The sequence below is a fragment of the Rhineura floridana genome, chromosome 9 (genome assembly GCF_030035675.1).
Source record: "Rhineura floridana isolate rRhiFlo1 chromosome 9, rRhiFlo1.hap2, whole genome shotgun sequence".
NCBI lineage: Eukaryota > Metazoa > Chordata > Lepidosauria > Squamata > Rhineuridae > Rhineura > Rhineura floridana.
The window spans coordinates 12,995,434-13,022,989 of record NC_084488.1 but is presented as its reverse complement, the minus strand read 5'-3'; the positions used below and the strand labels follow the sequence as shown (position 1 = coordinate 13,022,989).

Sequence of the window (27,556 nt, the reverse complement as noted above, 5' to 3'; positions counted from 1 at the left end):
TAGTTATGTTAAATATACAAAAGTGGAAACTGCAGTAGTTATGTAACAACAGTCAAAGTCCTCTGGTGTTGGTTCCTTAATTTCTGGTTGTTGGGTTTGTTTTCTTTTAAGCACAGGAAGTATTACAGAATTTGGGGAAAGTCACAGACAGACAATGAATATTTATTTTATTACATCTATAAACTACTCTTCATGAAAGGATCACAGCAATTTACATTGCAAATAAAACCATAAGATATAAAACTCTAACAGTTCATTGGATACCGTCCACTATTAAAAGCCATTTAAAGAAAGACTTCCAACTTTCCAGAAAGTTGTAAAAAAACCTTTCAATTTTTGTCAATTTACAAAAGCTTTCCTACTTGCCGCCTGGCAGCAATTCTTACAACAGGCTACCGGGTGTGCCTCACGCTTACCTGCTTTCTTCTGTAACTTCCATCCAGTGCATACGAGTGACAGGAGCGTCCACTGAGAATGAATGCAAGCTCTCGGGTTTCTCTACATCGCACAGGATCACTCGCTTTGTATCAGCAAGTCCAAACGCCAAAACTATGAAAGGAATGATAATATATGCAGTGCAGAAAAGACTACCACTTCAGTACATGTCAACAATGAACATGTGTGGACATCATAAATCATTGTTAGTTAAAGCATTACATTTCAGATATTCAATACAACCCTGAACCGCAAAACCAAAACAGTCACTCGCTGTCTGTATCACACCAAGCTGAATTATACTGGCAAAACAGACCAACAGCTCGAGTCTTTTCAGAGCTAATGGATATGCTCCTTCAGAGTGGTATTTAAAACTGAAACCACTACATAAAGTGTTATTATTTGTAACACGTTACTTTTGCCATCTGGCCTCCATGCGAGGGCTGTCACTTCTTTTCCTGTGCTTTCACTTGGTGGCAAACTCCACACTCGCTGAAAGTTTGCAAGCCGATGGAGCAAAACCTAAAAAGATGATGGGAAGAATAGTAGAAACGTTCAAACTTCCTATCTACAAAGAAAAGCAAGTGCAGGAGTATGAAAGACTGCCATTTTTGAAAGACTTTAAAAGAAAATGTAGTTGAAAAAAATGAAACCAACTCAGGCAAACTTTTTGCAACCACCTTCCCCCCCGAAATACACATAGAAAAGATTATGTCAAGATGAAATACAAAGATACAGAAGTACAAGACAGTAAAAATCGAATTGTCTTAACAGAGATTCTGACCCATAAAATCCATACATTTTTCATTCCAACATAACTTTTTAACAAGTAATGTTACATATGAGCTGTGACAGCCTTCTCCAAGTTGGTGTCCTCCAGATATTTTGGACTCCCATTAGCCCCAGCCAGCAAAATATCCAGAGGGAACCATCTTGGGGAAAGCTGAGTTATAGAGGCCCCATTTACACAATTTTTACCCTCCTGTAATGTTTTCCCTCTTCTTTGATGCCCTTTATTTTATTAAACATTTGTTTCACATGATACTTTACATCTATCTGTGGAACATCATTACACTACAGTGAAGTGTTGCAGAATCAACCTTGTGTATAAAATCAGTATGTAGCATATGCACAGCAAGACAGCCTCTCCCTCAAACAATAGCCAAAACAAAACAAAAAAATGTGTTAAATGTGTGATTACTTAACCCATTAGAACATTGCATAATCTCTGAAATGTATGAAATATTTTGTAATGACACACACATGTAAGAATCCATGTTGCTAGCACAACAGTTACAGCAAATGAAGGACTTCAGAGACGGGGCTATCTATGAGTTGATTTTCAAGATATTCTTTCCAGTCACACACACACACCCCCAAGCACAAGATGCATAGGGGCCCTGTCATGTGTGAACAATACCTGTGTGCATAAAATTAAACACACTTTCCTATCTGCTGCATCTGAATTATTTTAAAGAGACATGCGCTTAGATCTGTATGCCATATGGCCTTAGATACGTGGGGGGGGAGCACATGTGCTTTTTATTCAGTTATATATAAGCCACTCAGCAGGTTTGTCACCTTCAAGCCAACAGATCCCAATTCAAAGTAGTTATATCTGTTAAGGTCCCAAACAGTCTGGAACTGGGATATTTAAGGAGCATCTCCATCTATATGTACCTACTTGGAACACGATCAGAGAACTGTTTCGCTAAATATGGTGTGGAGGTGAACACAGTGTTTTTGGTCACTATGTCACAATTGTGGAATGTCTTCAAAAGAGAGGCCTCTATGGCCTCATCACTACTGGCTTTCTGCCACACAACTAAGACACGGATCTTTCATAGGACATTTGTTGGATGGCCGGTAGTGACCTGATATATTCCCAGTTGATTTTATATGGTTCAGTCTGATATCCATTAAAAGCTATTTTGGTATATTTTAAAATGTATTTAAACTAGGTTTTTCATCAGGAGTGGATAAAACCAAGCAGATACTTTGTAGCCCGCCCCTTTATCAAAAACACAAAATAATTCACAAAACACAAGAATTCAGAAGCTTTGTTTTGTTTTCGCTTTCAGCAAAACCTTACTTTCATAACACAACTTTAATCACAAACTATTTTTCAACCAACCGAGAGATGTTCTAGTGGCTTTTCTATGAATGTGTCCCCTTGGCATTTAAAAGCTGACTTGAATTTTGAAAATGTTTGTTCATTTGTATGAATGTGTGTGCCTATGTGTATTCAGAGAGGTGAGTGTGCTTCTGTTCCATGCATGTGCATTTCATTAATTCCAGGCTGGAATGTTTCCTTCTGCTAGTTTATAGCTAATTAAATGCCAGTAAAATCCAAAAAGGCAAAAAAAAAGTTATTGAGACTAGTTCATCGTTCTGGAGACCTTCTTGACAGAAATGGGAGTATCAATTTTTGTATGAATAATGATTCCTGCTCCCACAAAATGAGTAGGGAATAAGAAGTACTAATAAAGGCAATTACTCTGCAACTCCGTATCACGTAACTGACAGCTCCGGTTCTATCCTTCACTTGAGTGTATCACGTTTCAAGGGATCCACAGAATCATATTTTAAACTGACTAGTTTCAGACCAGACCCAAGACCTTTCAGAAGTCCGTACCATTCTCTGTAGTACCATGTGACCACCTTACCTCTCCAACTTTGTTTGCAAGGGCAATCAAATCTCTCTTTGGAGACCAGGCCATAAAAATGATTTCTTGGGGAAGCTGTTTTTCCCCAACCTGCCGGAAAGCAGGCATGGTTGCAGTGGCGACTCCCTGAAATGGGATAAAGAAAATAGACCAGGAGAAGGCTAGCTCAGATTTCTGAGTTCTCAAACATCTGATAAACACACACAAAATCATACCAGACGTTTTGCACATTAATTAACCCATAAGAACAGGGCCAGCACTCCCCTTCTGCGATTCGCGGCAGCATTGGTACCGCGGATCGCAGGGCGGGAGCTTCCGAGCCACCCGCCATTTCCCCGCTCCACCTACCTTTCTCAGTGCTGTTTTTTTCGGTTACGCGTACCGTGCGCGCAGGGTTGCCATCAATCAAGATGGCGGCCGAGGTTTCCCTATGGGACTGAAGCCTCTGCCACCATCTTGGTTGATGGCATGCATGCGTGCTACACGAGCGCATTTCTGCCCTCAATCAGGATGGCGGCAGAGGCTTCAACCCCTTAGGAAAACCTCGGCCGCCATCTTAATCGATGGCAACCTGCGCGCACAGTGTGCGCAGCCGCAAAACACAGCACCGAGAAAGGTAGGTGGAGCGGGGGAATGGCGGGCGGTTCGGAAGGTTCTGCCCTGTGATCAGCGGATTGCGGAAGGGGAGCGCAGGGGCCCTCTGGTAGGGCCCCACGTGGCCGCCTTTTACAGCTGGCCCTGGTTGGGAGTAGATGAAAAATGGAGGAATGCTGCGGTATCCTCCCACCTGTAAACAGTACAGGTGGGGCTGTCTGAGAATAATCTCTAAATCATTCCAGGTAGTGCCCTCCTCCCCTGCCCATGAGACAGCCATCAACCACTTAGTTGACGTTTAAACAGACGGTTAGGGGGAAGAGAAGATAAAGGCATATTTAATGCCCCACTAGTTATTACTGATAATTAAGGTCTCCAAAGGTGTATTTGTGGACTGAGTTCGGGATTAGAATAACGCTACATGCTTAGGAATACACATATAGCCTGATTCATGTGGGGGGTTGTGTGTATTTGTGTAGCTTTGCTTTGATCTTGATTCTTTGTGATTCGTATGTATGGATGAAGAATTGAAACGTTAATATATATTTTTCTTTAGATAGATCAGTATTTCTGCTGCAGCTCCACCATAACGTTATACAGGGTTTCTTGAAACAGCTGTCAATGCCAATTAAATTCAGCAGCCGACACCAAAGTGGATACCTTTCATTACTAATATGTTAAGAGCTTCCCCTTCTGAATTGCTGGATTCTAGTACCCTAGGAGCTCCAATTTGGCTGGGAATCCTCATTAGGACCTTTCCCTATGGCGCCTTTGGCCTGTTTCTTTGCATTGGTTGCGCTACGCATTCGATTGGGAACAGGAAGTGATAGTTCCATTGGGTTTGTGTAAATTCTTAGGAGCGAGGAGAGAAACTCTTTCACTAACAAGGGCAGCATTGGCGCATCAGTTTGGAAAGATGGAAAGGGGTTCCCGTTCCGGCGTGGCGGTGGTGCGAGACCGAGACTCCACAATCCCAGCTCCCCGTTGCCCTCATGGTGAGTCAGTTTGAGCAGGTACATCTCACTATTTCAGTCCTATTTCTTCTGCCCTATCTTTCATAAATAGAATTTAGATGTATGGCTGGCTTTTTACTATAGAAGATGTAGTACTAATAACTTTTTTAAAAAAACCTTATTAGGCCGTAGGCAAACGTTTCAAAGGTTGCAGTCTTTAAGCACACGTACTTGGGAGTGAGCCCCATTGAACGCAGCATGATTTACTTCTGAGGAAGCATACAGAGGATTGTTCTGTGAATCCTACGAAGAGTCTTGTGATTTGTTAGTCTTTACGGTGTTGTTTTTTTTTACTGCAAAAGACTAAGGCTGCAATCCAATACATATGTCTACTCAGAAGTAAGCTTCATTGGGTGCAATCGGACTTAGTCCCAGCTAAGTGTGTATTGGATTGCCGCCTAACTATGCTACTCCTCTAGAAATCCTTACTGGAAATCCTGTTCATATTTATGAGAGAGATTAACAGCACATTCTAGTTTACATGTCTAGGCAGAAGTAAATTCCATTGAGTTCAATGCTGGATCATGTCCTACGAGTTTATTTGGGATTTGGAGTTGTTGTTTTTAATTGTTTTTGTTAACTTCAGTGGGCAGTTGGCTGATGCAGTTGTCTTGCTGTTTATATGTTGGAGGGAAAGGATATTGATTCCTTACATGCAACATTTCTTCATAATGTAATAGTCTTCCTAGGAGAGTTGGAAAATAAAATGTGAAAAATATTTACTAAAACACAGAGCATCAAAGACGCAAAAAACACAAGACACTGCCAAATCAGATTTGTAATAGGAGACGCATACTCCAAACCAAACTAAAATCTGGTCTCTTCTGTTCTGCACTCCATTTGGTAAAAGAACAAAGGATCACCACATTTCCAGAGAAGATACCTTGGAGTAAAGTCTGGCACCTTAATCTATATAAAAACAAGGTTAATTTATAAATTATTATTTGGTTATGTTCTCCTGACCTCACTCCTTTGAGTTAAGTACAGCTTTATTTTTCTAAGAAACACAAGTCAGGCAATGTTGGTCTATTAAAAAAATTCCATGCGGACAGTAGTAAAATCATGGCTGGTTTAGCATTATACAAGACATGCACAAGTTTCAGGTTTGCATGTCCCCTCTCCAAATTCCTCCAGTGTCACCAGGACTAGGAGATCAGAAGCTTTTGTTTCTATTTTCAATTAAAGTTGTATTCCTACACATATTTGCCTGGGAGTAATTCTTATTGGACTCAGTGGGTCACATTACTGAGCAGTAATGTGAGGTGGAATTTTTTTCAGTGTTATTTTGCCACATCAATTTTTCTATCCCATAAATTCGTAAGTAGTCCAGGGGAGGCATATGGTGGATTGTCTGGTCTATCTGTACTGGATCAGTTATGATTATTGCTGCCTGAGAATGCGGGCAAGCTGCTTGAAGAAGGGCAGCTGACCACTTGCCCCCTTGACCACTTGCCCCCTTGACCACTTGCCCCCTTGACCACTTGCCCCCTTGACCACTTGCCCCCTTGACCACTTGCCCCCTTGACCACTTGCCCCCTTGACCACTTGCCCATCTTTGCTTCTTGGATCTAGCTGGGGGGGTGGAGGTTGGCTGGTTGGGTCTAAAATATAAATGTACTACCTTCAAGTCGATTCCGACTTATGGCAACCCTATGAATAGGGTTTTCATGAGGCTGAGAGGCAGTGACTGGCCCAAGGTCACCCAGTGAGCTTCATGGCTATGTGGGGATTCGAACCCTGGTCTCCCAGGTCGTAGTTCAACACCTTAACCACTATACAACACTGGGGAGTGTAGAGTACCATGTGCTTTGAAGGAGGCGGTGGTGCGCTCCCCCTTAAGAAGACATCCTTAGACCCAGAAGTGTTAAAACAATGTCGCCCAGTGGCCTTTTTCGGGCAAAGTGTTCGACAAGGTACTGGTGGTCCAACTTCAAGCAAACTTAGAGGAAACTGAATATCTGGATTCATTTCAGTCTGGCTTTAGACCAGGTCATGGCACTGAAACTGCCAGAGAGAGATAGGAGGAGTGCAACCTTGCTCGTTCTTCTTGATCTCTTGTTGGTTTTTGATACCCTTAACCACAGTATCCTTCTGGAGCGGCTCAGGGAGGTAGGGTTGGGGGCACTGTACTTCACTGGTTCTACTCCTAATTCCAGGGACATTTCCAGAGAGTAGTTATGGGAGGCTTCTGTTCGACACCATGGGAGTTTTCCTGTTGTGTCCCACAGGGTTCCATGTTGTCCCCCATGCTATTTAACATCTATATGAAGCCACTGGGAGCATCTTCAGGAGTTTTGGAATGAAGTGTCACCAATATGCGGATGATGCTCAGTTCTACCTCTCTGTTCCATCTGAATTGGGAGAGGCAGTTGAGGTGCTGGACCAGTGCTTGGAAGCAGTGATGGGCTGGATGTGGGCCAATAAATTGAGGCTAAATCCTGAAAAGCCAGAGGTGTTATGTGTCCAGAGTTCTCATGTCTGGGAGGTAGGGAGGTGGCCAGTTCTGGATGGGATTGCACTCCCCTAGAATGAGCAGATCCACCGCTTGGGGATACTCCTAGATCCAACATTGTCACTGGAGGGTCAGATGGCCTCAGGAGTGCCTTTTTCCAGCTCCGGCTGGTTCACCAGCTTTGGCTCCTTTTGGTTAGAGTACTCCATGCTCTGGTAACGTCCAGATTGGATTCTTGCAATGCACTCTGTCATGGTCTCGACCACCCCACGGGTGCCAGACGCATTCGTCAGACCCAATTCCCCACCCTGGGTAATTGATCTGGAACCCAATTTCCCCTTGCCAAGGCTGTGCCAACCAACACCAACCCTGCAAGGTAGAAGATAGACGGCCACCACCCCTTCCACTGGTTCACACTCTGAGCCAGGGGAACCCAGAGCCCAGAAATAAGTACACCAAGGATTTCTAAAGACAAGAGCCAAACAGGCACTCCTCGTTCAGAAGCCCTCAGGTAAAGCCAAACACACTCTTGGTAGTTTGTGGTCAGTGGTCAAGGTGCCACATCCAGGACCAAAGTTATTCTCGCTCAATGAACACACAAGGGTGAATAAGTAGCTTTATTAATAAAAAACATAAGTGCACAATTAATAGCATCAAAACAATTCCTTAAAACCCGCATCAAAACAGTTCCTCAAAACCCACATCCAACCAGGGCTTTAGGTAAGACATATAAGAGAGTTCAGACACAACCAAAATAACAAAACTAACTGACCTATTCTACTTACTTGAAGAGGTAGTTGTTGTAAATCTCACCCCTCCTCAGAGAGGCATAAGTAGGGTCGTGAAGGCAGTGGAACCCCACATAGGTAACCACCCGTCTAGATGGACCCAGGGGAACAAAGGCTATAGGTGTCACTCCCTATACTTAAGGAAAAAACCCTAGCAACAGTTCACAGTGATTCAGCCAATCAGGGGGCTTTCTAATGAAGTAATTTTCTCAAAGTTTCTTCACTTTTTGCGCCTTAGCAAGCCCCCCTCCCTTCCTGATCTCAACTCTTCTCAGGCCTGCTTGGCCTTGAGTACCAGGCTCTCAACAGATAACCAGGGATAACCAGGTGCTGCTTCTCCAGCTCTTAATTAACAGCAGCTGAGAAACGAAACTTAAAAGTTTTCCGCTCACACATAGGCCCATCTCCTCCCAAGATAAAATCCCCACAATTCTCTGAGCCATGTTGCAAAAAACCATTTTAAACCATGTTACAATTTCATGACACGCTCTACATGGGGTTGCCCTTGAAGATGACTCAGAAATGTCAACTGGTCCACAATGCAACAGCTGGAGTTGCTTTTAGAACTCTTCTTCTAAAGCAAGCATTGATTGCCAGTTTGTTTCTGGGCCCAATTTAAGGTGCGCACTATAGTATTGAATGCCCTAAACAACTTAGGTCCCAAATATCTGAGAGACCATCTCCTTCCCTGCAGAGCCTCACTGGTGTTAAGATGAGCATCGGGGGCTTTCTTGGTAGTTCGGGTGGTGGCGGCCTGGTAGAGGGCTTTCTTGTGGCAGCTCCTAAGTTGTGGAATTTCCTCCCAACAGAGGTGAGTCTGACACCTTTGTCGTACAGTGTTGGCAAATGCTGAAGACACACCTCTTTACCCTGGCCTTCAGCCAATGACATTATGTTTTTAGGACCCACCCTATTCCTGTGAATGTAATGTGTTTAAATTGTTTTTAATACTGTGTTTTAAATTTCTGTAACTCATCCTGGGACCACTTGGTGAAGGGCAGGCAGTAATAATGATGATGATAATAGTAACAATGAATGGATGTCAATTGCAAATAAATATTTGGCAACTCTGGGAGTTTAAAGTTTTTAGCTTTGTTTACAAAATACAAATAATATAAACATGCTAAATTAGATTAGTCTCTAAGTCATCAGAAAGTTTTCCAATGCAAACTGATTTTTTTCTGTGCAAATTACCCTAATTCAAAATTTTCCAGAAAACCCACATCATTCCTTCTGAGTAGACATTATAGGATTACATTGACTGTTTTTGTTGTTGTTATACATGAACTTGGTGCTGTGGTTAGGATCAGAAACCACAGTTTGAAGTTATCTTGGTTCCCTAAAACATAGTTAAGACTAACCACAGTTTGTTCGGGTTCACATGTAATAACAAAATGGAAAATGCAAGCAAAAGCTTTCAGTCTCCTTCCCATGGAGGAGGGAAAGGAGGGGAACTCATAACCCCAAGGCTCGTATTTAACTTGCTAAATGCAGGCTTAGTGTTGCATCCAGAGTCAGCCAATACTTTTATTATGACCAACCAATAATCACAATGTACTGTTTTTGATCTCTGGCTCCCTGTGTCATGGAGAAGGAACCTTTTTCAGCCTGAGGGCCACATTTCCTTATCAGCAGCCTTCTGAGGGCCACACGGCAGTGATGGGCAGGGCCAGAGGCAAAAGTGAATGGAGCAATTAATGTAAATGTTACCTTTGCACAGTAGGCTAGTTTCAGTGCACGCTCACTACACGCATCTCTATCCTCCAGCAAGACCAGCAAGAGGCATTTGTTGAACCATCACCTTTAATGTACTTTTTGTTATGAGCTTCAGACATTGATGTTGACTATTAATATTGTTGCGAGATTGTATGGTCCCCCCTGCAACTGCAATTTCTGCAGCCTTTGAATATATTTATATTAACATTTTTCTCTCTTAGGTCCTACTCTTCTATTTGTAAAGATTTTTCAAGGAAAAGAAGAGGGAAGGAGATTTTATGCTTGTTCTGCTTGTAGAGAAAGAAAAGATTGTAACTTTTTTCAGTGGGAAGATGAAAAGGTAAACCAAAAGAATAGAGATTTTAACAGTACAGTTAATTCCATTTAATCCTGGAAGGCAGAGCACCAAATATGAGCACTCTTAAATTATATTGGTTTCTGTGGGAGGATTAAGCACACAAAAGTGTTTAACGATGGCTGGACTGAGAGCTCTAGTGATCAAAGGACTTGTCAATGAGTGAAATCATAGGGTTTGATCCAAATTTAATCATACTTAGACCCATTGAATTCAATGGGGCTTAAGTTAGTCATGACTAATAAGTCTCATTGATTTCAGCGGGTCTACTCAAAGCATGAATAACTACAGTCCTGATCATGTTTACTCATAAGTAAGTCCTGTTGAATTCAGTGCACCTTACTCCCAGGTAAATTTGGTTAGGATTACAGCCTAAATCTGGGTCCAAGTCATAAGCACCTGAGATTTCCTCAAAAATTTTAAGATGATATTTTGGTAGTATCTATTAGTGGCTATAAGAAAGGAAAGCCAAGAAGCATTCCTGCCCTCATCCTTTAAGAATAGATGAAGGGAAGGAACTCCCCAATGAAGATAGACAGTTGGTATCTTACTGTCCTGCCCGAACTCGAAGAACTCAGACTCGGACGCGGCTGTGGTTTTTTCTTTTATTGTAGTAAGAGACAGTTTCAATTCAGTGTGCTTCATGAATCTACCTACGGCTTACTCAGAACTCAGCATCTCTCTAGGACTAACTAGGCACTACTTCGTGGCATTAAGACATTGACTCAGCAACTACTCCCCCCCCCTCGGTTTAAGTAAGGCTGGGCGGGCACCCTGCTTGTGTGTGTCAACTGTCACTGTTGGGAGCGTGCTCGCAGGCGAAGGCTCCACCTCAACTGTGTCTGTTGAATCTCCCACCGCATTCGCCTCCTGGCACGAGGCAAAGGCAGAACCTCCATCACCGTCCTATCTTCCCCCTCCAAGGAAGGGGGGCTGCCTGCTGGCAACACGGGTGCAGAGAGAGGGGAAGCGTCAGGCTGGGAAACAAGTGGCTGGCCAAGTTGACTCTCCACAGGGGTATCTGGAGCTGCTGGGGTTGAATTGTCCAAATCCAGAGCTGGGGTGCCTTCTGGGTCCCACTCCCCACTCGGCCTTTCACTGGCTCGAACATCCCACTCTTAAGTCCTCCATTTCACTCTCATCTGTCTACCCCCTCCCAGCAGGGCTCATGACACTTACAGAATCAGAGGAATTAATACTTCTAATGGTACTGTGCCTACAAAAAAAACTAGGTACTCTAAAAATGGTATTTGTTTTTTTAAATGATGTGTTATTAGCAGAGACAAATATAAAAGAAGGGAAAAGGGGGGATCACCTAAAGAATTTAGAAGAGAGAACCAGAGAAGGAGTATTTATAATGCCATCAGTGCACAAGGCTTTGCAGAGTAAAATACACAAAAAAGACAAGTCACTGCCCAAGGAATTTGCAAACTATTTTTTGGCAGAATGGATAAAAACAAATAAGACTGGAATAAGGGGAAGGAGAGAGGCAAGGGTAACAAGGGATGAATGTGGACATATCTGAATTCATGTCTCAATAATTTTAAAGAATCCAAATTTTGCTCTTTAATAGTCCTTATTCCCAAATAAAGCAAAGCCTAGGTGTGCAGAACTGAGGACTATGAAGAAGCAAACTATGGAATTTTTTTTTTTTCTTACTGAGAAATGAATTCTGAGAAGAAAATTTGAAACGTGGCCTTGACTGAATTCTTGAAAACTGAATTATGATAAATAATGTTTTGAGTTCTGTCTGTTTCATATATGTGTTCCTCAGGTATCACATGCTAGACTTTCAGCACGGGAAAAATACAATCAAAGTCATCAACCATTATTCTCTCACACAGACAATATAGAAAGGTACTATTCTTATACACTTTTAAAATTTGAATTAATCAGTATCACTTTATGTTAAAAAATCATGGATGGTATCCAACATTCCTTGTCTGGTAGTGTAAGTGACTTCTGCTGGTGGAACGGAACTTTCCCCTCCTGTCCCCTGCAGCCCCCCCATGTTGGGGTCCCTCTGGAGCAGATTTAGGGGGCATGTGGGGAGGAAAAGAGGGGAACATCACCTTGCACAAGCAAAGTTCCCCTAGCGGACCATTGGATATAACCCAAAGTATGTTTTAATTGTGTGTGATTTTTGAATCTGCATGTGTACAGTTGACTAGATGCTAAGGACTGAGCCAAAATTTATGGAATTAATTTTTCAAAACAGCAGTATTTGTACAGGGAAAAAATGGCCTTTTGCTGCTAAATTTTGGTGCTGCTTTTTCTCTTGGCAAACCTCCAAGCTTTTTCCATGCCAGTATAAATAAAAGTCCATGATGCAACCAATTCTAACCTTTCTGATGGACTCCAAGAATCATAAAAATTACTGATAAATGTTAGTGTTCCCCAGCTTCATTATATTTATACTTAACATAAATACATGCATTCAGTTTGGAGGGGTGGCACTGAGAAAAATTATACAATCAGGGCTTTTTTTTAGGTTTATACTTGTGTTTGTTTTTTAATATTGGACTCCATGTGTCTTCTGTATAACTATGCATACAGTTGGGCTGCATGTGTGTTCCCATCCTATACAATGCAAAGCTGAATTCAGGTTTCAGTCAAAAGTGTTTACCCAATCTGTATCTAACACAGGGGTGATTTGCAGTAGACTGGCAAGGTTTCTGACTCTCAGTTGTGCATCAATAGCAACAACAAAATTATTTTTCGCTGCTAAATTAGGCTGCTGAAATGAAGAAAGCTAACAAGGAGTTAGTTCATATGTGAAAGGACTGCCAGTTCAGTTCTGGTACTGGAAAAAAAAAAGTCCTCAGCTCAGAATGTGTTCAGAGGCAGCCTGTTCTTTAATTCTTACTGTCTTTTGCATCTTGTTCTGTTTGGTAGATCTTGGGGTTCTAGTACAAAACAAAGTAGACCCAAAAAGCTTGAAATGTGCCCACTCATCTAAAGAACACACCAAATAAACTGGCATTCAGTCTGGTGAACTGTAAGATTAATCCTCAAAAAGGATGTTTATTATTTATTCATTTATTAAATGTATATCCTTCTTTTCCACCCAGAAGGAGCCCAGGGCAGTAAACAAAAAAAGCACTCTAAAACATCTTAAAAACAAAATACTTTAAAGCATAGTAAAACAAAACAAAATTAAAAATATTAAAACAAAACATCTGTAAAAATATATTAAAACAGCTTTAAAAAAACAGCTTTAAAAACATATTGAAAATTCTTTCCAGCACAGACTGAGATAAGGTCTCTACTTAAAAGACTTGTTGAAAGAGGCAGGTCTTTAGTAGGCACCAAAAAGATAACAGAGATGGCACCTGTCTAATATTTAAGAGGAAAAATTCCAAAGTGTCGGTGCCACAACACTAATGTTGTGTGGAATGGACCTCTTGATAAGATGGTTACCTGCAGGAGGGTAACATATTGGGGATATCCTGCCCCAGTGAGCATTCATGCTGCCACATTTTGCACCAGCTGCAACTTTTGGACCAACCTCATTATCCCCAATCCTATTTGAGTCCAAGTGCAGCCAATCAAGTGAAGCTTTTAAGAGCAATTTATTTGAGTTGTTCTACTTCATGCATAAGAATATTTGCAAAGATATTTCTCTACCTGTACTTGTAATGTTATATTAATTATAGTTGGTTGACATATGCCAATTGGCATCATGCTTCTGGATCCTGTGGAGTTTCTGATGCACCTCTCCCCTCAAATAAGCTCCCCATCCTTAAGTATAATATGAGATGTGTGTGTTTTATATAGGGACATAATCCAGCTAAAGTGCAGCCTTTTAAGTCCCATTTATTCAACTGTGTGAGTGATAACCATATTCGTTACATGCCCATTGAAAATAATAAGAGCTAAATAGGATCTAAAAGTGCATACAGGCATACCCCGCTTTAACGTTCGCAATGGGACCAGAGAGTATACTTTAAGCGAAAATAAACTTTAAGTGAAGCAATTGTCTTCACTTGTACTGCACGCAATCACCACTAGATGGCAGCGGCGTCATGCCAATAAAGTGTATGTTATTGCGAAGCGCGCGAATGTTAAGCGGGGTATGGGGACGAATGAAGCATGTATGTTATAGCGAGGCGACGTTAAATGAAGCGACGTTAAGCGGGGTATGCCTGTATATTGTTTTGAGGAGGTGAAATGTGGGAGCAGCAATTGTCTATGTAGCAGCTTCTGTGTAACATAAGCAAAAGTATGGTCCGTTCCCAAAGAGGTTACAATCTAGGTGGAGGGTGGGGGATACATTGTCAGGGAAAAGAGAGGATGAAAGCAAGCAAAAGCAGATATAGCTCTGACAATTTTCTAATTTGTGTTCTAATATGAGGTACAAGGAGTATATCATGTTGCCACTATCGGAAAGGAAGTTTTGTAGAGAATGTCAGCTGCTGCTGTTGCCACTGGAGTGGGGAACACATTTGGGCCATCAGATACTTAGCAATGTCTCTGTTGCCCAGCTAAAAAGGCCTAGCCAGCTCCTCAGTCCTCTGGAGAATAAGAAGATGAATGCACAATATCTGTTCACTGACAGAAGTTGCCAATTCCTACTGGACCTTATTGTTGCACTAGGATTCAAAAGGGTGCTTTGTGTTGGCACCCCAAGGTAAGTCACTCAGTGCATTTGCTCCCTATATATATTAACAAAAGGTAATTGGTACGTCTTTGGGCTCCAAAAGGCTCTACTTTAAGGCACTGGGCATTGCTTAAACAGTTAAAGGAGTGGCTTATTTCTAAAATGAGGGGGACCTTCACCTAGATAAATAACACCTGCCTTATGTTAAGTAATGAAAAAACAGCTTTTGATGCTTGCCAGAAGTGTTAGCAGAGCCCACTGGATGTTTCTACATTTATGATTGGGTGTTAGTGAAACAAAGCCTTAACATCAGGGTACTACGGATATAAAAATTAAATGCATATCAAAAAGGATTTTCTAATTTATGAAAAATTCAACAGGATATTTTAAAATTTGGTATCAGATGTTAGCAAAAGTGCAATTGACTTGAGTCTCCTAGTATAACTGGTAGTGTTTCAGGTAATGGGAATTATCTATAACAATGCTTATATTCTGTATACTACCAAGCAGCTCAACCTCCAGAGGAGGTTAGCAGCAAGTAACCAACAATAAGTAGTCATGGACCAGCAGTAGCAGGAGTATGTGCGAGTGGCCATAGTATGCTCTACATGCAGAAGGATCGTGGGTTCCGTCCCTGACATCTCCAGTTAAAAGCATTTCTGCGGCCACATCAGAGAGGGAGCTTGGACTGAGACCTAGGAGAGCCATTGCTAGTCACAGTAGACAATAGTGGACTAGAGGAGCAAAGGTCTGAGTACAAACAGGCCAATATCTTCCTGTGTATGGTAGAGCTAATTAGATAGCATTGCTGTCTCTGTGAAAGAGTTGGCTTAACCTCACAATAGCATTACCCAGCAGTTCTCAAACTTTCTAGATTATGTCTACCTGTAGGGACCCCTTTTCCCCTATCAAATGTAAAATTTAAGATTTTGGGGTTATCACAGCTAGTAAGCAAGAGCTATTCATTTACTATGTAATAATAAAAGAACAATCCTCTCAGTATGTGCTGAGTGCCTTTATATTCTGTTTGTGAGGTCATAAGGGGGAAATGGATGCTGGACAAGGAATGAGTCTCCATATCAATGTCCAGGCTTTTGCTGCAGACCTTGGGAGAAGACAGTTTGCTGTTGCTTCCAGAAATTGAAAGCTTCATAACTTGAACTTTGTCCTTGGGAGCTTCAAAGGCTGCCTCACCCATACTTTTCCCCACAGATATCACCTTAGTGTAGACAACTGCATGTACTCTGTGTACACGCAGTCATCTCATGGAGATGATACTGCGTAGGAAACTTGTCATGGGACTTCTGACTTTAGTTTGAAGAAGTTGACTTTCTTTTTTTTTGTTTTGTTTAAAGAGAGTATTCTGTATCTTCACTGGTTATCTGACATTTATGTATTGGACATTTAAATGGCTTCATGTTAATTTTTCCAGGCTTCATGAATTAATCAAATTCCAAACATCATATGAACGGAAGATCTGCATTAGGAGTCTTTTGCTAGATATTGATTTCAGGTAGGGTTTAATTAAGAGATCTTAACAGAAACAACTTCATTTCAAAGCTTTCTCATTGTATCTAGTCAATGTATATGATTATTTCCCGTGCTGTGTAGGTGAACACTTGATATATTCTTAAACAATCAAGACTAGACACTCATTTCTTGTTACTTTAACTCATTTTGTAGCCAGCTGAGGATTTGCTGCGCTTCTGACACTGGTTGGCCATGCTGGTGTGATGGCATGGAACACTCTTGAAAATTCCTTTCTTTGGGAGAAAGGCGGTCAGAACATCTATGAGAAGAGGAGAAATTGTCTATTTTCCTGGGACTAAAATGTCACATGGGCCCTAGGAACAGGAATGGCATAGTTTGTGGGACAGATTTCATATAATCATAGAGTTGGAAGGGACCTATAAGGCCATTGAGTCCAAATTGAGTCCAAATTAAAGTATATCCGACAGGTGCAGCCAGCTGTTTCTTGAATGCCTCCACTGTTGGAGAACATCTCTAACAGTTAGGAAGTGTTTCCTGGCTTTCAACTGAAATCTGGCTTCCTCTAAATTGAGCCCATTATTCTGTGTCCTGAACTCTGGGATGATCGGGAAGACCTCTGTGGCAACCTTTGAAGTACTTGACTGAGCTGTGGAAGAGGTCTCTGGTGGTAAGGAAAGTGGTTAACGGAAAGTGAGAGAAAAGTGGACTAAGAAAGAAGAATCTGAGGAAAGCTTAGGTGGCAACTTAAATATAAGAGCAGAGAAGAATGAGTCAATTTTTGAAGACTTTTCATTTGTTAATATAATGGAAATAATTCATTTGCAGGTATTCTCAGTTTTATACAGAAGAGGACTTCTGCCACTATAACATGTTTAACCATCATTTCTTTGCTGGAGAGGTAAGAGACAGCCATATTCTGGGGGAATTTTATGAAAGCTACATCCTGTGGGGCATAGCATTTCTTGAACACGTTTTTGAAATTAATGTCAGGAGCTAATGAATAGAAAAGTATATAATTATGCTGTTTTGTGTGAGGACCTGTTCAAGAAGACTCTTTAAAAGGTTTACATAGTCAGTACAGTGAATGTTTGTTTGTTATTTCAATTTCTCCCTTGCTTTACCTCAAGGTGCAATCCTATACATGCCTACTCAGAAGTAAGCTCAACTGAGTTCAGTGGGACTTTTTCCCAGATTTGTGTATATAGAATTGCAGCCTAAATGTTTTAAGAAAAATGAAACAATATATCGAAATCAAATGCAAATGTAAAACAGATGTATTAAAGTTATTCTACACACTAGAGAGCTGCAATGTACATAATGTATATTTATAAAAAATTACATGTGAATAAAATATATAAGGATACCATACATTTTAATTGTCTTACAAACATTTTTTACTTCTGAGATTACAATTCTACAGCATCCCATGGGGAACTAGAAGGAGCAGAATGAGGTTCATTGACAAATCATCATTTAGTCTGAAATGGAAGGTGTCTTTGATATCTTGCAGGCTGCTTATGAAGTATGTCAGAAATTCTTGCAGCAAGATAAAGGGAAAGATGTCATAATGGTTGCTGATCCTCCATTTGGAGGCTTAGTTGAAGCTTTGGCTTTCAGTTTCAAAAAGCTGATTACAATGTGGAGACAAACGGGAGGTACAGGTAACTATTTCTGATGAGAGAGATGAAGGGGTATATTTTTGAAATGATTATTTGATTTCAAGAAATTATTGCAACTTTTGTGACTATATTCAGGGCTGGTGTCAGCCTACCCTGGGCGCCCTGCTCCCAGCCCCCCCCCCCCCCAGACCAGGCGGGACCACTCCATCAACCTCTTCTCTCTTTCTGTGAATACCCTGCGCGTTTGGCGCACAGATTGCTACCATCCATCAAGATGGCAGGGGAGGCTTCGCTAAGGGGCTGATACCCCCGCTGCCATCTTCATTGATGGCACGCATGCGTGCTATGCTGCATGCATGCATGTGCCTGCCATCAATCAAGATGGCGGTAGGGGCATCAGCCCCTTAGAGAAGCCTCTGCTGCCATCTTGATTGATGGCACCTGTGCATGCAGGGCAGTCACAGAAAGGGAGGAGAGGTAGGTGGAGTGGGCAGGCGCCACGAGCCTGCATGGTCTGTAAGGGGGAGCTGGGAGCTCCATCTCTGCAATCTGCAGCAGGGTTGGGAGTTGACCCTGCCGAGGATCGCGGAAAGGGAGTGCTACCCCCGCACCCTAAAGAGGGATCCCCAGCCAGGGCCTGACCTGGCTGCCCTTTGGTGCCAGCCCTGACTATATTTTAATTCCAAGCTGTAGAATATATTTTCAATGGTCAAGTAGGATGCAACAGTGCAGGCAATATTTGCTATTTGCAGTGGGCTGCAAGCTTTAATTGGCAGAGTCATCAATTAAAGCTTTAGCTGAAGATCAAAAAGCAACAGCCACTGCAAACTGTTTGCAAAGGAGAAAAGTTTATATGCTGTTGGGCTACTTGCAAATTTTTATTATCTGTTCCTTTATGTTATGAAATGTACATTTATATTTCCTTTTCTTTACTAGATCCTGCCAATGAGTTACCCATACTTTGGATATTTCCATACTTCTTTGAGTCACGCATTCTTGAATTTTTTCCAAATTTCAGTATGCTGGATTATCAGGTACAGGCAAAGAGAATTGGTGGTATTGTGAAGTAGGAAAAAAGGCATGTTTTGTCATAAATGTAGTAATTTCATGAAGGGTATAGACCCAAGTAACTTAGTTTTTGTTGGCTGGGATCAAAAGAAAGTCATGGAGTGCTCAGAATTTCCTGCTCTGAAGCTTCTCATGCTGCAGTGGGAGACACTGTGGGTAGATCAGAACCCACTATCAAGGCACAGCTTGATCTATGGTGTGATAGAACAGTACCACTACTACTATATAAATACATGGTGGTAAATTAAGAAATGGGTATCCATATGCATGTATGGGTTAAAGGTAGGTCTTGGTTCTGAAAAGGCTGAAGACTACTGCTGTAGAGAGTATCCCAGTCTCTCCAGAGTCACACACGCTGTCATTCTACAGAGCCTTTCAGGGAACCTACTCATTGACTAAATATGAACATAGTGGCCCTGTTCCATTGTGTGTATAGGCAGAAGAAATATGCACACTAATCTAGCTTTTTTTCTGATCCCTGGGAATATTGGCCAGTGTACGAAAGATGGAACTTCTAAATATTGTAAGTGTAGATAGAAAATACATGGGAAAAGTCTATTTCAAATACTGGTTTGAAATTTAGCTGATAAAAGCTTTTCATTGTCCTGTGCCTTTATTTTCTAGGTGGACTATGACAATCATGCCCTTTATAAGCATGGAAAGACAGGTCGTAAGCAGTCTCCAGTTCGTATTTTGACCAACGTTTCACCACATTTGATAGTGCTTCCTGTAGAAGAAGGGTACAGGTACAGATTTTATTTATCTGAGTGGAGCTAAAAGATTTTTAAATTTTACTTTTTAAAAACAGTACTTTTAAAGAATTGGTGCATCTTATTGAGACATCCATTTCCTCAGTTTTAATACTACGTAGTGAAATCATCCTTGGAGCAGACTAAAAATTTTAAATGTTTTTTCCCGTCTGCCAGGTTTTGCTCCATCTGTCAGCGGTATGTTAGTTTAAACAATCAACACTGTGAGATCTGCAATTCATGCACATCAAAAGTAAGTGTTTATTTAAAAAGTTTTAGCAAGATTGGGCCTTTAACTTTAGTAAATGTAGCTTCAAATATTGATGAATGCTGTAGAAATGATAGGGGCGGAGGAGAGGCAAGGAAACCCCTTATCTGCAAAAGCTGCAATCCTGTGCCCACTTTGGGAATATGTCCCATCTGAAATCAGTGGAACTTGCTTCAGATTAAACCTGGATAGGGTTGTCTTCGATTGTTAATCTCTCATTATTAGATAGTCAAGGCTGTATATATAATATTGGCTTTAGCTGACTGCAGAAGAAACTAGAAGGAAATAAGGAAGAGTCTGTGAAGCGTCACAATGGAAGAGAGAGCTCGTAGGTAATGAGGGACAGGTGGAGCTGCAACACTCTTCTTGTCCTCTCCTATCCCACCTTCCAACAACAGTCCTGTTTCTCCCACCCTTGTAAATAATCCTACAAAAGCTACTAGCTTGTAAATATTTTAGTAGCCTGATGTGGTCTGGCAGAGAAGGGACAGAGAGATGCATCCTTCCTGCGGCAGCTTTCTTCATTTCTATGCTGAATGCAAAGTAGGGGACTTTTATTATTGTTGTTGTTGTATCCTGCACCTTCCTCCAGAGGAGCCCAGGGTGGCACCCCCAAGCAGAGGGACAGAGCGCCCTGTCTCCCCTCTGCCAGCCTGCTTACTTGCCTGCATGCAATTCCTTGTTGCCTGTGGCATCCAGGCAAGTGCTTAAATGCAAGGCTCTGCAGGTCTTGGCAAACATATGGCCAAGTAGTTAGCATGCATTTACTTGCTGTGAAACTTTTTGCGGGGGCAGGCAGAAGGGGCTGTTTTTGCCCTCTCAAGTCTTTTTAGTTTAGAGCAACTTTCCCCAACCTGGTGCCATCTAGATATTTTGAACTACAACTCCCATCATCTTCAGCCATCATAGCCACTGGTCAGGGATTATGGGAGTTGAAGTTCAAATCATATGGAGGGTACAAGGTTGGGAAATCTAGTACAGGGTCTAGAGGTTATATATTGGTAGAAATCCTAATGCCAATGGCTTGCCCATGTGAACCCCCACCCCCAAAACAATATACAGAGCTAGCCACACTGGAGACAAAGCTCACAGAAATGATCTAGTGTTTGTCATTATATACCATAGGTCAGTGGTTCCCAACCTTTATCAGTATGGGATCCCCTTTGCAAGCTCAAAAATTTTTGTGACCCCTCCCCCCACGCTTCTTGTAATTTTAGTCTCTGTTAATTGAAAAAAATGGTGCGTGGCCAAATCACATCTCCAAATATCCCTTTCTATTACAAGCTTCCTGTAGACAGGGGGGTGTTGATTTCTCGTCTTAATGTAGGGGTTCAATCAAGTTGGTATTCCCCTCCCCTTCACACATAGTTTGAAGATGTACAGTCCTGTCTCCCAACACCAGTGGGTTACAGTTTTGGACTAAGAACCAGGTTCAAATCCCCACCAGCCATGAAACCCACTGGGTGACCTTGGACCAGACACAGCCTCTCAGCCTGACCTATCTCTGCAAAAATAATTAAATAAATACGTTTATGCTGCAGTGCCAAGACCCCAGCCTCAGCCAACCTGCTGAGCTTTTTTTGTTTTGTTTTAAAAGAGTAATCAAGAAGCAGCATTGCGTTGGCGATGGGGGTGCTAGATTGTGCTCTGCAGACTACAGGGTGGATAGATTAAGGAGGGGGGGTTAGTGCTCTTAGGCCTTGGAATGATCATCAGAACTGATGACTTGGTTAGCATGCACTTGGGGAATGAGCGTGGAGCAGAAGACAGGTCAGCACACGCACACATCCAAACACACCTGCCCATCCTGCAAGCACCTGCAGGCGTGCATGCATTCAGGCACAAGGGAGGGTGAAAGCCCTCACCTGCCATAGGATCTTGGAGAGAGGGATTGAGGGGGCAGAATGTAGGTGGAACAAAGGGGGGACACTGGCACACACACTTAGTTCTGAGCTTCCTCACTGCTCCTTGGCTCCATCTGGGTGGCCTCGCAAGTAAGAATAATTTTTTTAAAGGAGGTGGCAGCGAAGCAGGACCCAAGAAAAGCAGGCAGGCTGGCTGCCAGGAAGGAAGGGGGAAAGCAGCCTTTCCTTGCAGCCTTGCTTCTTTTTGCTTCACAAAAAGCCCTCTCCTCTCGTTCCGAGCAAGGATGTCAGCAGCAGTGCGATGAGATGGGAATCAGCGATACTAATCCCGTCTTCTTCCTGGTGGTGCCACCCTCACCCTCCTTCGGCATCTGCCACGTGTTTTATAGGCAGATGCCTGCCATCAGCATGCCTGAAAGGTGCTCTGCTGCTTCAGCAGAAGGCGTCCCCTCATGTTTGGAGCAAGGGAGAGGTCTCCTCTGCAGCTGCAGTGGGGAGCAGACAGCATCCAGGGAGGGAAGATTTTTTTTAAAAAATGAATAATTAATTTCTTTACTGTTCGCAGCCCCTCTGTATTACTTTGGGGGGCCCTTGAGGGTCACGGCCCCCAGGTCGGGAACCATTGCCATAGGTGTAGCAAAGCTTTTTTGTATGACTGCAAGAGAATACAAACTTGTCAATTTTGAACTTGCATATTTATTTCTTGCAGTGGGGGCTGTATGAGAGATATATTTTGCTCTTCTAGTCAAGCAAGGTATTCAAACAGAAGTTCCTGTCATGTTTGCAAGGAAAAAAGGGACCTTGCGATTAAAGCAAGAGGAAAAATGCAGTAAAAACTAGAGTGCTAATGACTCTTCAAAGAATTTTGTTTAAAATGTATATACAACATTTATTTTTTCAAATAGGATGGGAGACGATGGACACATTGTTCCCTTTGCGAAAAATGTGTAAAACCTTGTAAGTATTACAAATCAGTTTTACTGTACAATTTACAATTAACAAAATAACGATCAAACACTATTAATATGTTAAGTTTCCACACTTAGGAAGACAAGTCAGGTTATATACCAGTCTTGAAGCAAACAACCTTTGTGAATGAGAGAGCTTGACTCTGCTACAGCCATGTTTTCTTCTGTGCTGTGGAAGAACACGGCTACTTTTGATTTTGCTTGCCCGTTGTTTCCCAGACTGGCTAGAGACCTGGACAGAAGCATTTCCCTTCCGTGCTGGGGGATAAAATGCAACATTTTGTGTCAGGTCTCACTTGCCTTTTCAAATGGTTCTAGTATTCTCTCAGGATTTAACGATTTATACATTTTCATTGTTACCATTTTCAGAACTCTCATTTTTATTTGTATAGCTTGGGTTCACTGCAGCATTTGTGATCGCTGTGCTTTTCCAAGTCACTCTTGTGAGAATGTTGAGGCTGGATGTTTTATTTGTGGAGCAACTGACCACAAACGCACCACCTGCCCTAATCGACATGTGGCCAGGAGAGCTTACCAGTAAGTTTATCTAAAGAATGCATTTCTTTACTTATGTCTCAAAAACGAGCAGATTGGCACCTTTTTCATGAAAAATAGAGGGCAGATTTCCCAAATGGAGTGGTGGCAGCAGCGAAAGAGTTGGGACACCACAACGTTTGAGGTGCTTTTCCCTTTCTAAAGTGAAAATTACTTCTTTATTCTTTGTTTGTGGATAAGACTCGCATAGTAGTTTGCAAACGTGTTTACTGCAAAAACAAGCTGCTTTTTTTGTTTAAGTAGCATTTTTCTTATGAATTATGCAACAAAGAGTCAGGTCTGCATTATATGGCTTGTCTGCTTTTGAATTCAGAATTTGCTGCAGAATTGCAACTAGTAATGTGTATGCAATTCATTACAATTATTGAGATCTATTTTGCAAAAATGCATGTATCTGTTCTCTATGGATATGTGTCATGAACATGCAATGTCAACATGCATGAAGGTGTTAAATGCTACCAAAAAAAGAGTCAGGTTCCAAATACTGCTTCTTAAATAGGTATGGGAAGATGGAAACTCTTCCCTCTAGCAGCTGTTTAGTATAATTCAGATTTTCATTTGTATAGATGAGAGAATGCAGCACTCAAGGTTACATTTATTTTTATTTATATATTTATCATCAAAACGGTTTACAACAAGATGAAAAAAACCCCATACAATAAAAACATTAAAAGTCCCATATAAATGAAGGTCAACTATTGCGAAAGGACATCTTCTTAATTGCCTGCATAAGCCTGGCGGAACAGAGATATTTTCAGCAGGCGTTGAAAAGTTTTAAAAGTTGTTTTGTTTTGCAGAGGTGATAAAAAGCCAAGGCAAAAGAAGAAGGTAAATGTGAACACTATAAAAATATGTGGAAAGAAAGCAGGAATGGCAAGGCAGAAACAGAGAAAGAACAAGAAATAAAGATCTGTATAATTTATCTGACACCATCATGATTACACCATATCTTTGTTCAGTTTGTCCAAATTCTACTTTGGGTATTGAAAATCTGACTGAATTGGAGACCATATTTTGGAATTCTGTAAATGTCACCAAAACAGGTCTCCCAAACTCTTGCTAATGTGCTGAATGTATGTGAAAAGTCAATCAGTAGTGTAATCTATTCAGTATACTATAGATGTGCTTTCAAGAATGCAAAAAACTTGTAACTGAACCATGTGACAACTTATAAATGTTAATATATTTTTGTATTAAAAACCTGACAAAACCCACTGGCATCGTCTTCATGGTGTTCCCTTAGCTGTTGGGAGACTTCCAACAACTGCATATCTTACTAAAAGGTGATACCAATCAGCTGCTGTACCAATCAGTTGATACAGCAGTAGATTGGACAGAAAAACTGCAAAGAGAAGGGTGCAGTAGTAAACAGTAAATCTATAGGGAGCCACCCGAAACCATATCTAAAAACATGGCCCTTGGAGGTAAAGCCCAATGCAGGGCAACAGAGAAAGTAAAGCAGCAAAGAGCATCTACTAAAAGAGAGGAATACCTTCCCATGTGTACATGTAAATACGAGTTGTGTGAATGGGTTGTCTCTGTGATGTGCTTCTCCAGTCTTTGTAAGCAGCTGCTCTCCAGATTCTGGCTGTAATTGACTGTTAAAAAGAAAGTTGATTGGCTTATTTCTATTATATTTTCATGTTCATACAATCAAAGGAAATGAGGGCATCTATGCAAAACCAAAATGGACAAAAAGAGGCAGAAAAAAAATAACCTCTGGGCCAGGCGGGAAGCACTGGAATCTCATAGAGGACACCCTCCCCTTTCCTGGGGTGTATGATTTGTCCTGGCCCAGAGCAGATATTGGGAGGTCACCCCCAGTTACTTACTTTTTCCTGCCTCTTTTTGTCCATTTTGGGTTTGCATAGATGCCATTATTTATGCCATGTGCCCAGCAGAAGCTCTGGGCCAGGTGGGACGCACTGGTATGTTATAGAGGACACCCTCCCCTTTCTGGGGGTGTATGATTTGTCCTGGGCCAGAGCTGATTGCAGGGTGGGCAGCCCCAGTTATTTTTTCCTTTATGCTTTTGTTCATTTTGGTTTTGCATTGATGCACTCATCCGTGCCCTGTGCCCAGCAGAAGCTCTGGGCCAGGTGGGATGCAGTGGCATCTCGCAGAGAACATCCCTTTCTTGGGGTGTATGATTTGCACTGGCCTAGAGCAGAGTTTGGGGTGGGCATCTCCAATTACTTATTTTTCCCTTTGTGTTTTTGTCTATTTTGGTTTGGCATAGATGCCCTCCTCCGTGCCCTGCAACCAGTAGAAAGTCTGGGCCAGGTGGGACGCACTGGTATGTTATAGAGGACACCCTCCCCTTTCCTGGGGTGTATGATTTGTACTGGCCCAGAGCAGAGTTTGGGGTGGACACCCCCAGTTACTTATTTTTTATGATGTTATGACATTATGCATTTATGATAATATCAGAAGCCAGATTATTTTAGTTGCATAAATTTACTGTTATCTTTGACAGGGGGAGTCCCCCAATCCAAGCGATATATCATACAGGGTACCCCAACATATTTTGGGGTTCAGAGACATTAACTTTGGCTTGAAGTTGCTGTAGCTGTCAACTTTTCTTTTTTAGTCTTTGAACTTTCAAGCAAATAAGGAACTGGGAACCAGGAACCAACTTCAGCGTCGTAGTTGGTGGAATTTTATCCGACATCACATCTCAGACAATGTTAGGGCAAATAGGGCACTGCCCCACCAACCTGTCAGCCAGCCCCCATCCTGCCTGCCTTCTTACTTACCAATCCAGAATTGGTGGTCAGCTTCCTTCTCCTTAGTCTCAGTGTAGAATGCAACAGAGGAAATGAAAAATGGACTGCCTTCAAGTCGATTCCCATTTATCGGTGACCCTATGACTAGGGTTTTCATGGTAAGCAGTATTCAGAGGGGGTTTACCATTGCCTTCCTCTGAGGCTAAGAGGCAGTGACTGGCCCAAGGTCACCCCCAGTGAGCTTCATGGCTGGGGATTCAAACCCTGGTCTCCCAGGTCGTAGTCCAACACCTTAACCACTATACCACACGGAGGAGGAAGGGGGCAAATTCAGAATCGGTTGGCTCTGCCTGCCATAAGCTCCTCCTACTCTTTGGGCTCCCTGCTTTTCACACCACCAGTCTCAATAGGCATGAACCACCACTGATCTCAGACAAGGAACCAACACCAACTTTGAATGGTAATTTTTCAGTATGTTTCTCAAATGACTAATATGATGCATCATCCCATCGTAAGTGTGTCTTATGAAAGCATATACACCGAAACTGAAAGAACTGCACATACATTAAGAATGTCCAATAAAAGGGAATGGCTCATTCAGCATAAAATGCGTACAAGATGGGCAAGAATTTCACTGCAAGGCCAAACTTTGCTTTATGTTTACAGTCCTTTCTACAACTGCTTTGTGTCAAAATGATCACCAGCCAAACTGAGCTTAACTCTTAAACATTACGCTTCCTACTGTATCCGAGACAATTTTATGACTTAAAAGTATGTGGAGTTATAGCAGTTACCAGACAAATAGACCATTTTGGTGCATTCACATTTCATTAACTGATCACATCAAGAGGTCATCCTGCAATCAAAACATAGATTAACCCAGGACCATTTGTTTGGGCAGAGTTGTCCATCAAAGGATGCTAGCTATCAATGTCGGCTTTGTGCTAGTCCCATTCCCTTGGACAAGACAAGTGTGGATGTGTGGCTAGTGCTTGCCTTCAGGTATGTCCAACTCACTATTTTTTGAATGCTGAAGAGTACACTACTTCTGTTAGTGGTAATCAATGCCCTCTTATTACTACGCTGCTTCCTTGTATTGTTGCAACCGGGTTAGATGCAGACCTGCGGTCAGTGGAGTTACACTGGTGCTAGAGCAAAGGGGCAAGATTTTGCCAATTCCTTCTCCTGCAGACCCCTATGCCCCAAATTATACTGTGTGATGAGTATCTCTAACATGGAATATGTGTAGATTTCAATGTCTCCAGAAAGATGGGAGGTCCTCCAGAACAGAATGGGAGGTAGAGGGCAATGAATGTTGCAGATGGCAGAAAACACCACCCATGAATGGCCTCCACTTGCAAAGCAGCAAGTATGGTCCAACCCACTGTCAAGTAACACTCCGATGAAGAATAGAGAAGGTCAGGTCCTGATTATAGGCATGTAGGGGAGGTAGAGAATCTAACCTGCTCCTTCACTTCTCTGGCTCCTTTCCCTGAGATTTTATTCCTTTTCCTGGAGATCCTGAAGAAGCAGTGGGTAAAACTCTGAAATGTTGGGTCAAAGCCAGCTGACAACTCTAGCCAGTGTAGATCTAACAAATCTTGTAGTTTTCCTAAGGTCACATAAAG

At 42.0% G+C, this 27,556-nt stretch overlaps 2 protein-coding genes across 5 annotated transcripts in view; one reads left to right on the top strand and one right to left on the bottom strand.

Annotated features, from left to right (window-relative positions):
* ANAPC4 (anaphase promoting complex subunit 4) overlaps positions 1–3,516 on the bottom strand; it is a 41,653-nt gene extending 38,137 nt beyond the window's left edge. The window contains exons 1-4 of one of the 2 annotated variants that reach the window (XM_061584034.1): positions 3,450–3,516; positions 3,102–3,227; positions 852–957; positions 417–549 (exon numbers count right to left, since the gene is read on the bottom strand). In XM_061584034.1, the coding sequence (XP_061440018.1) occupies positions 417–549; positions 852–957; positions 3,102–3,209 (347 nt within the window). In that variant the 5' untranslated portion in view covers positions 3,210–3,227; positions 3,450–3,516. The other variant, XM_061584032.1, reaches the window with a different exon arrangement.
* Positions 3,517–3,631: 115 nt separating this feature from the next.
* On the top strand, positions 3,632–24,416 carry ZCCHC4 (zinc finger CCHC-type containing 4). Of its 3 annotated transcripts, none has more exons than XM_061584437.1 (14): positions 3,632–3,717; positions 4,553–4,690; positions 9,886–10,004; positions 11,794–11,876; positions 14,374–14,649; positions 16,052–16,132; positions 16,936–17,008; positions 17,621–17,771; positions 18,666–18,763; positions 19,422–19,543; positions 19,724–19,799; positions 22,585–22,636; positions 23,040–23,184; positions 24,000–24,416. In XM_061584437.1, the coding sequence occupies exons 2-14, from the start codon at positions 4,612–4,614 to the stop codon at positions 24,106–24,108; spliced, it is 1,464 nt and encodes a 487-aa protein (XP_061440421.1). In that variant the 5' UTR covers positions 3,632–3,717; positions 4,553–4,611; the 3' UTR covers positions 24,109–24,416. The 3 variants fall into 3 exon arrangements, with proteins under 3 accessions (XP_061440421.1, XP_061440419.1, XP_061440420.1); XM_061584435.1 differs by lacking the exon at positions 3,632–3,717 and adding an exon at positions 3,727–3,903; XM_061584436.1 differs by lacking the exon at positions 3,632–3,717 and adding an exon at positions 3,727–3,940.
* The last annotated feature ends 3,140 nt before the right edge of the window (positions 24,417–27,556 follow it).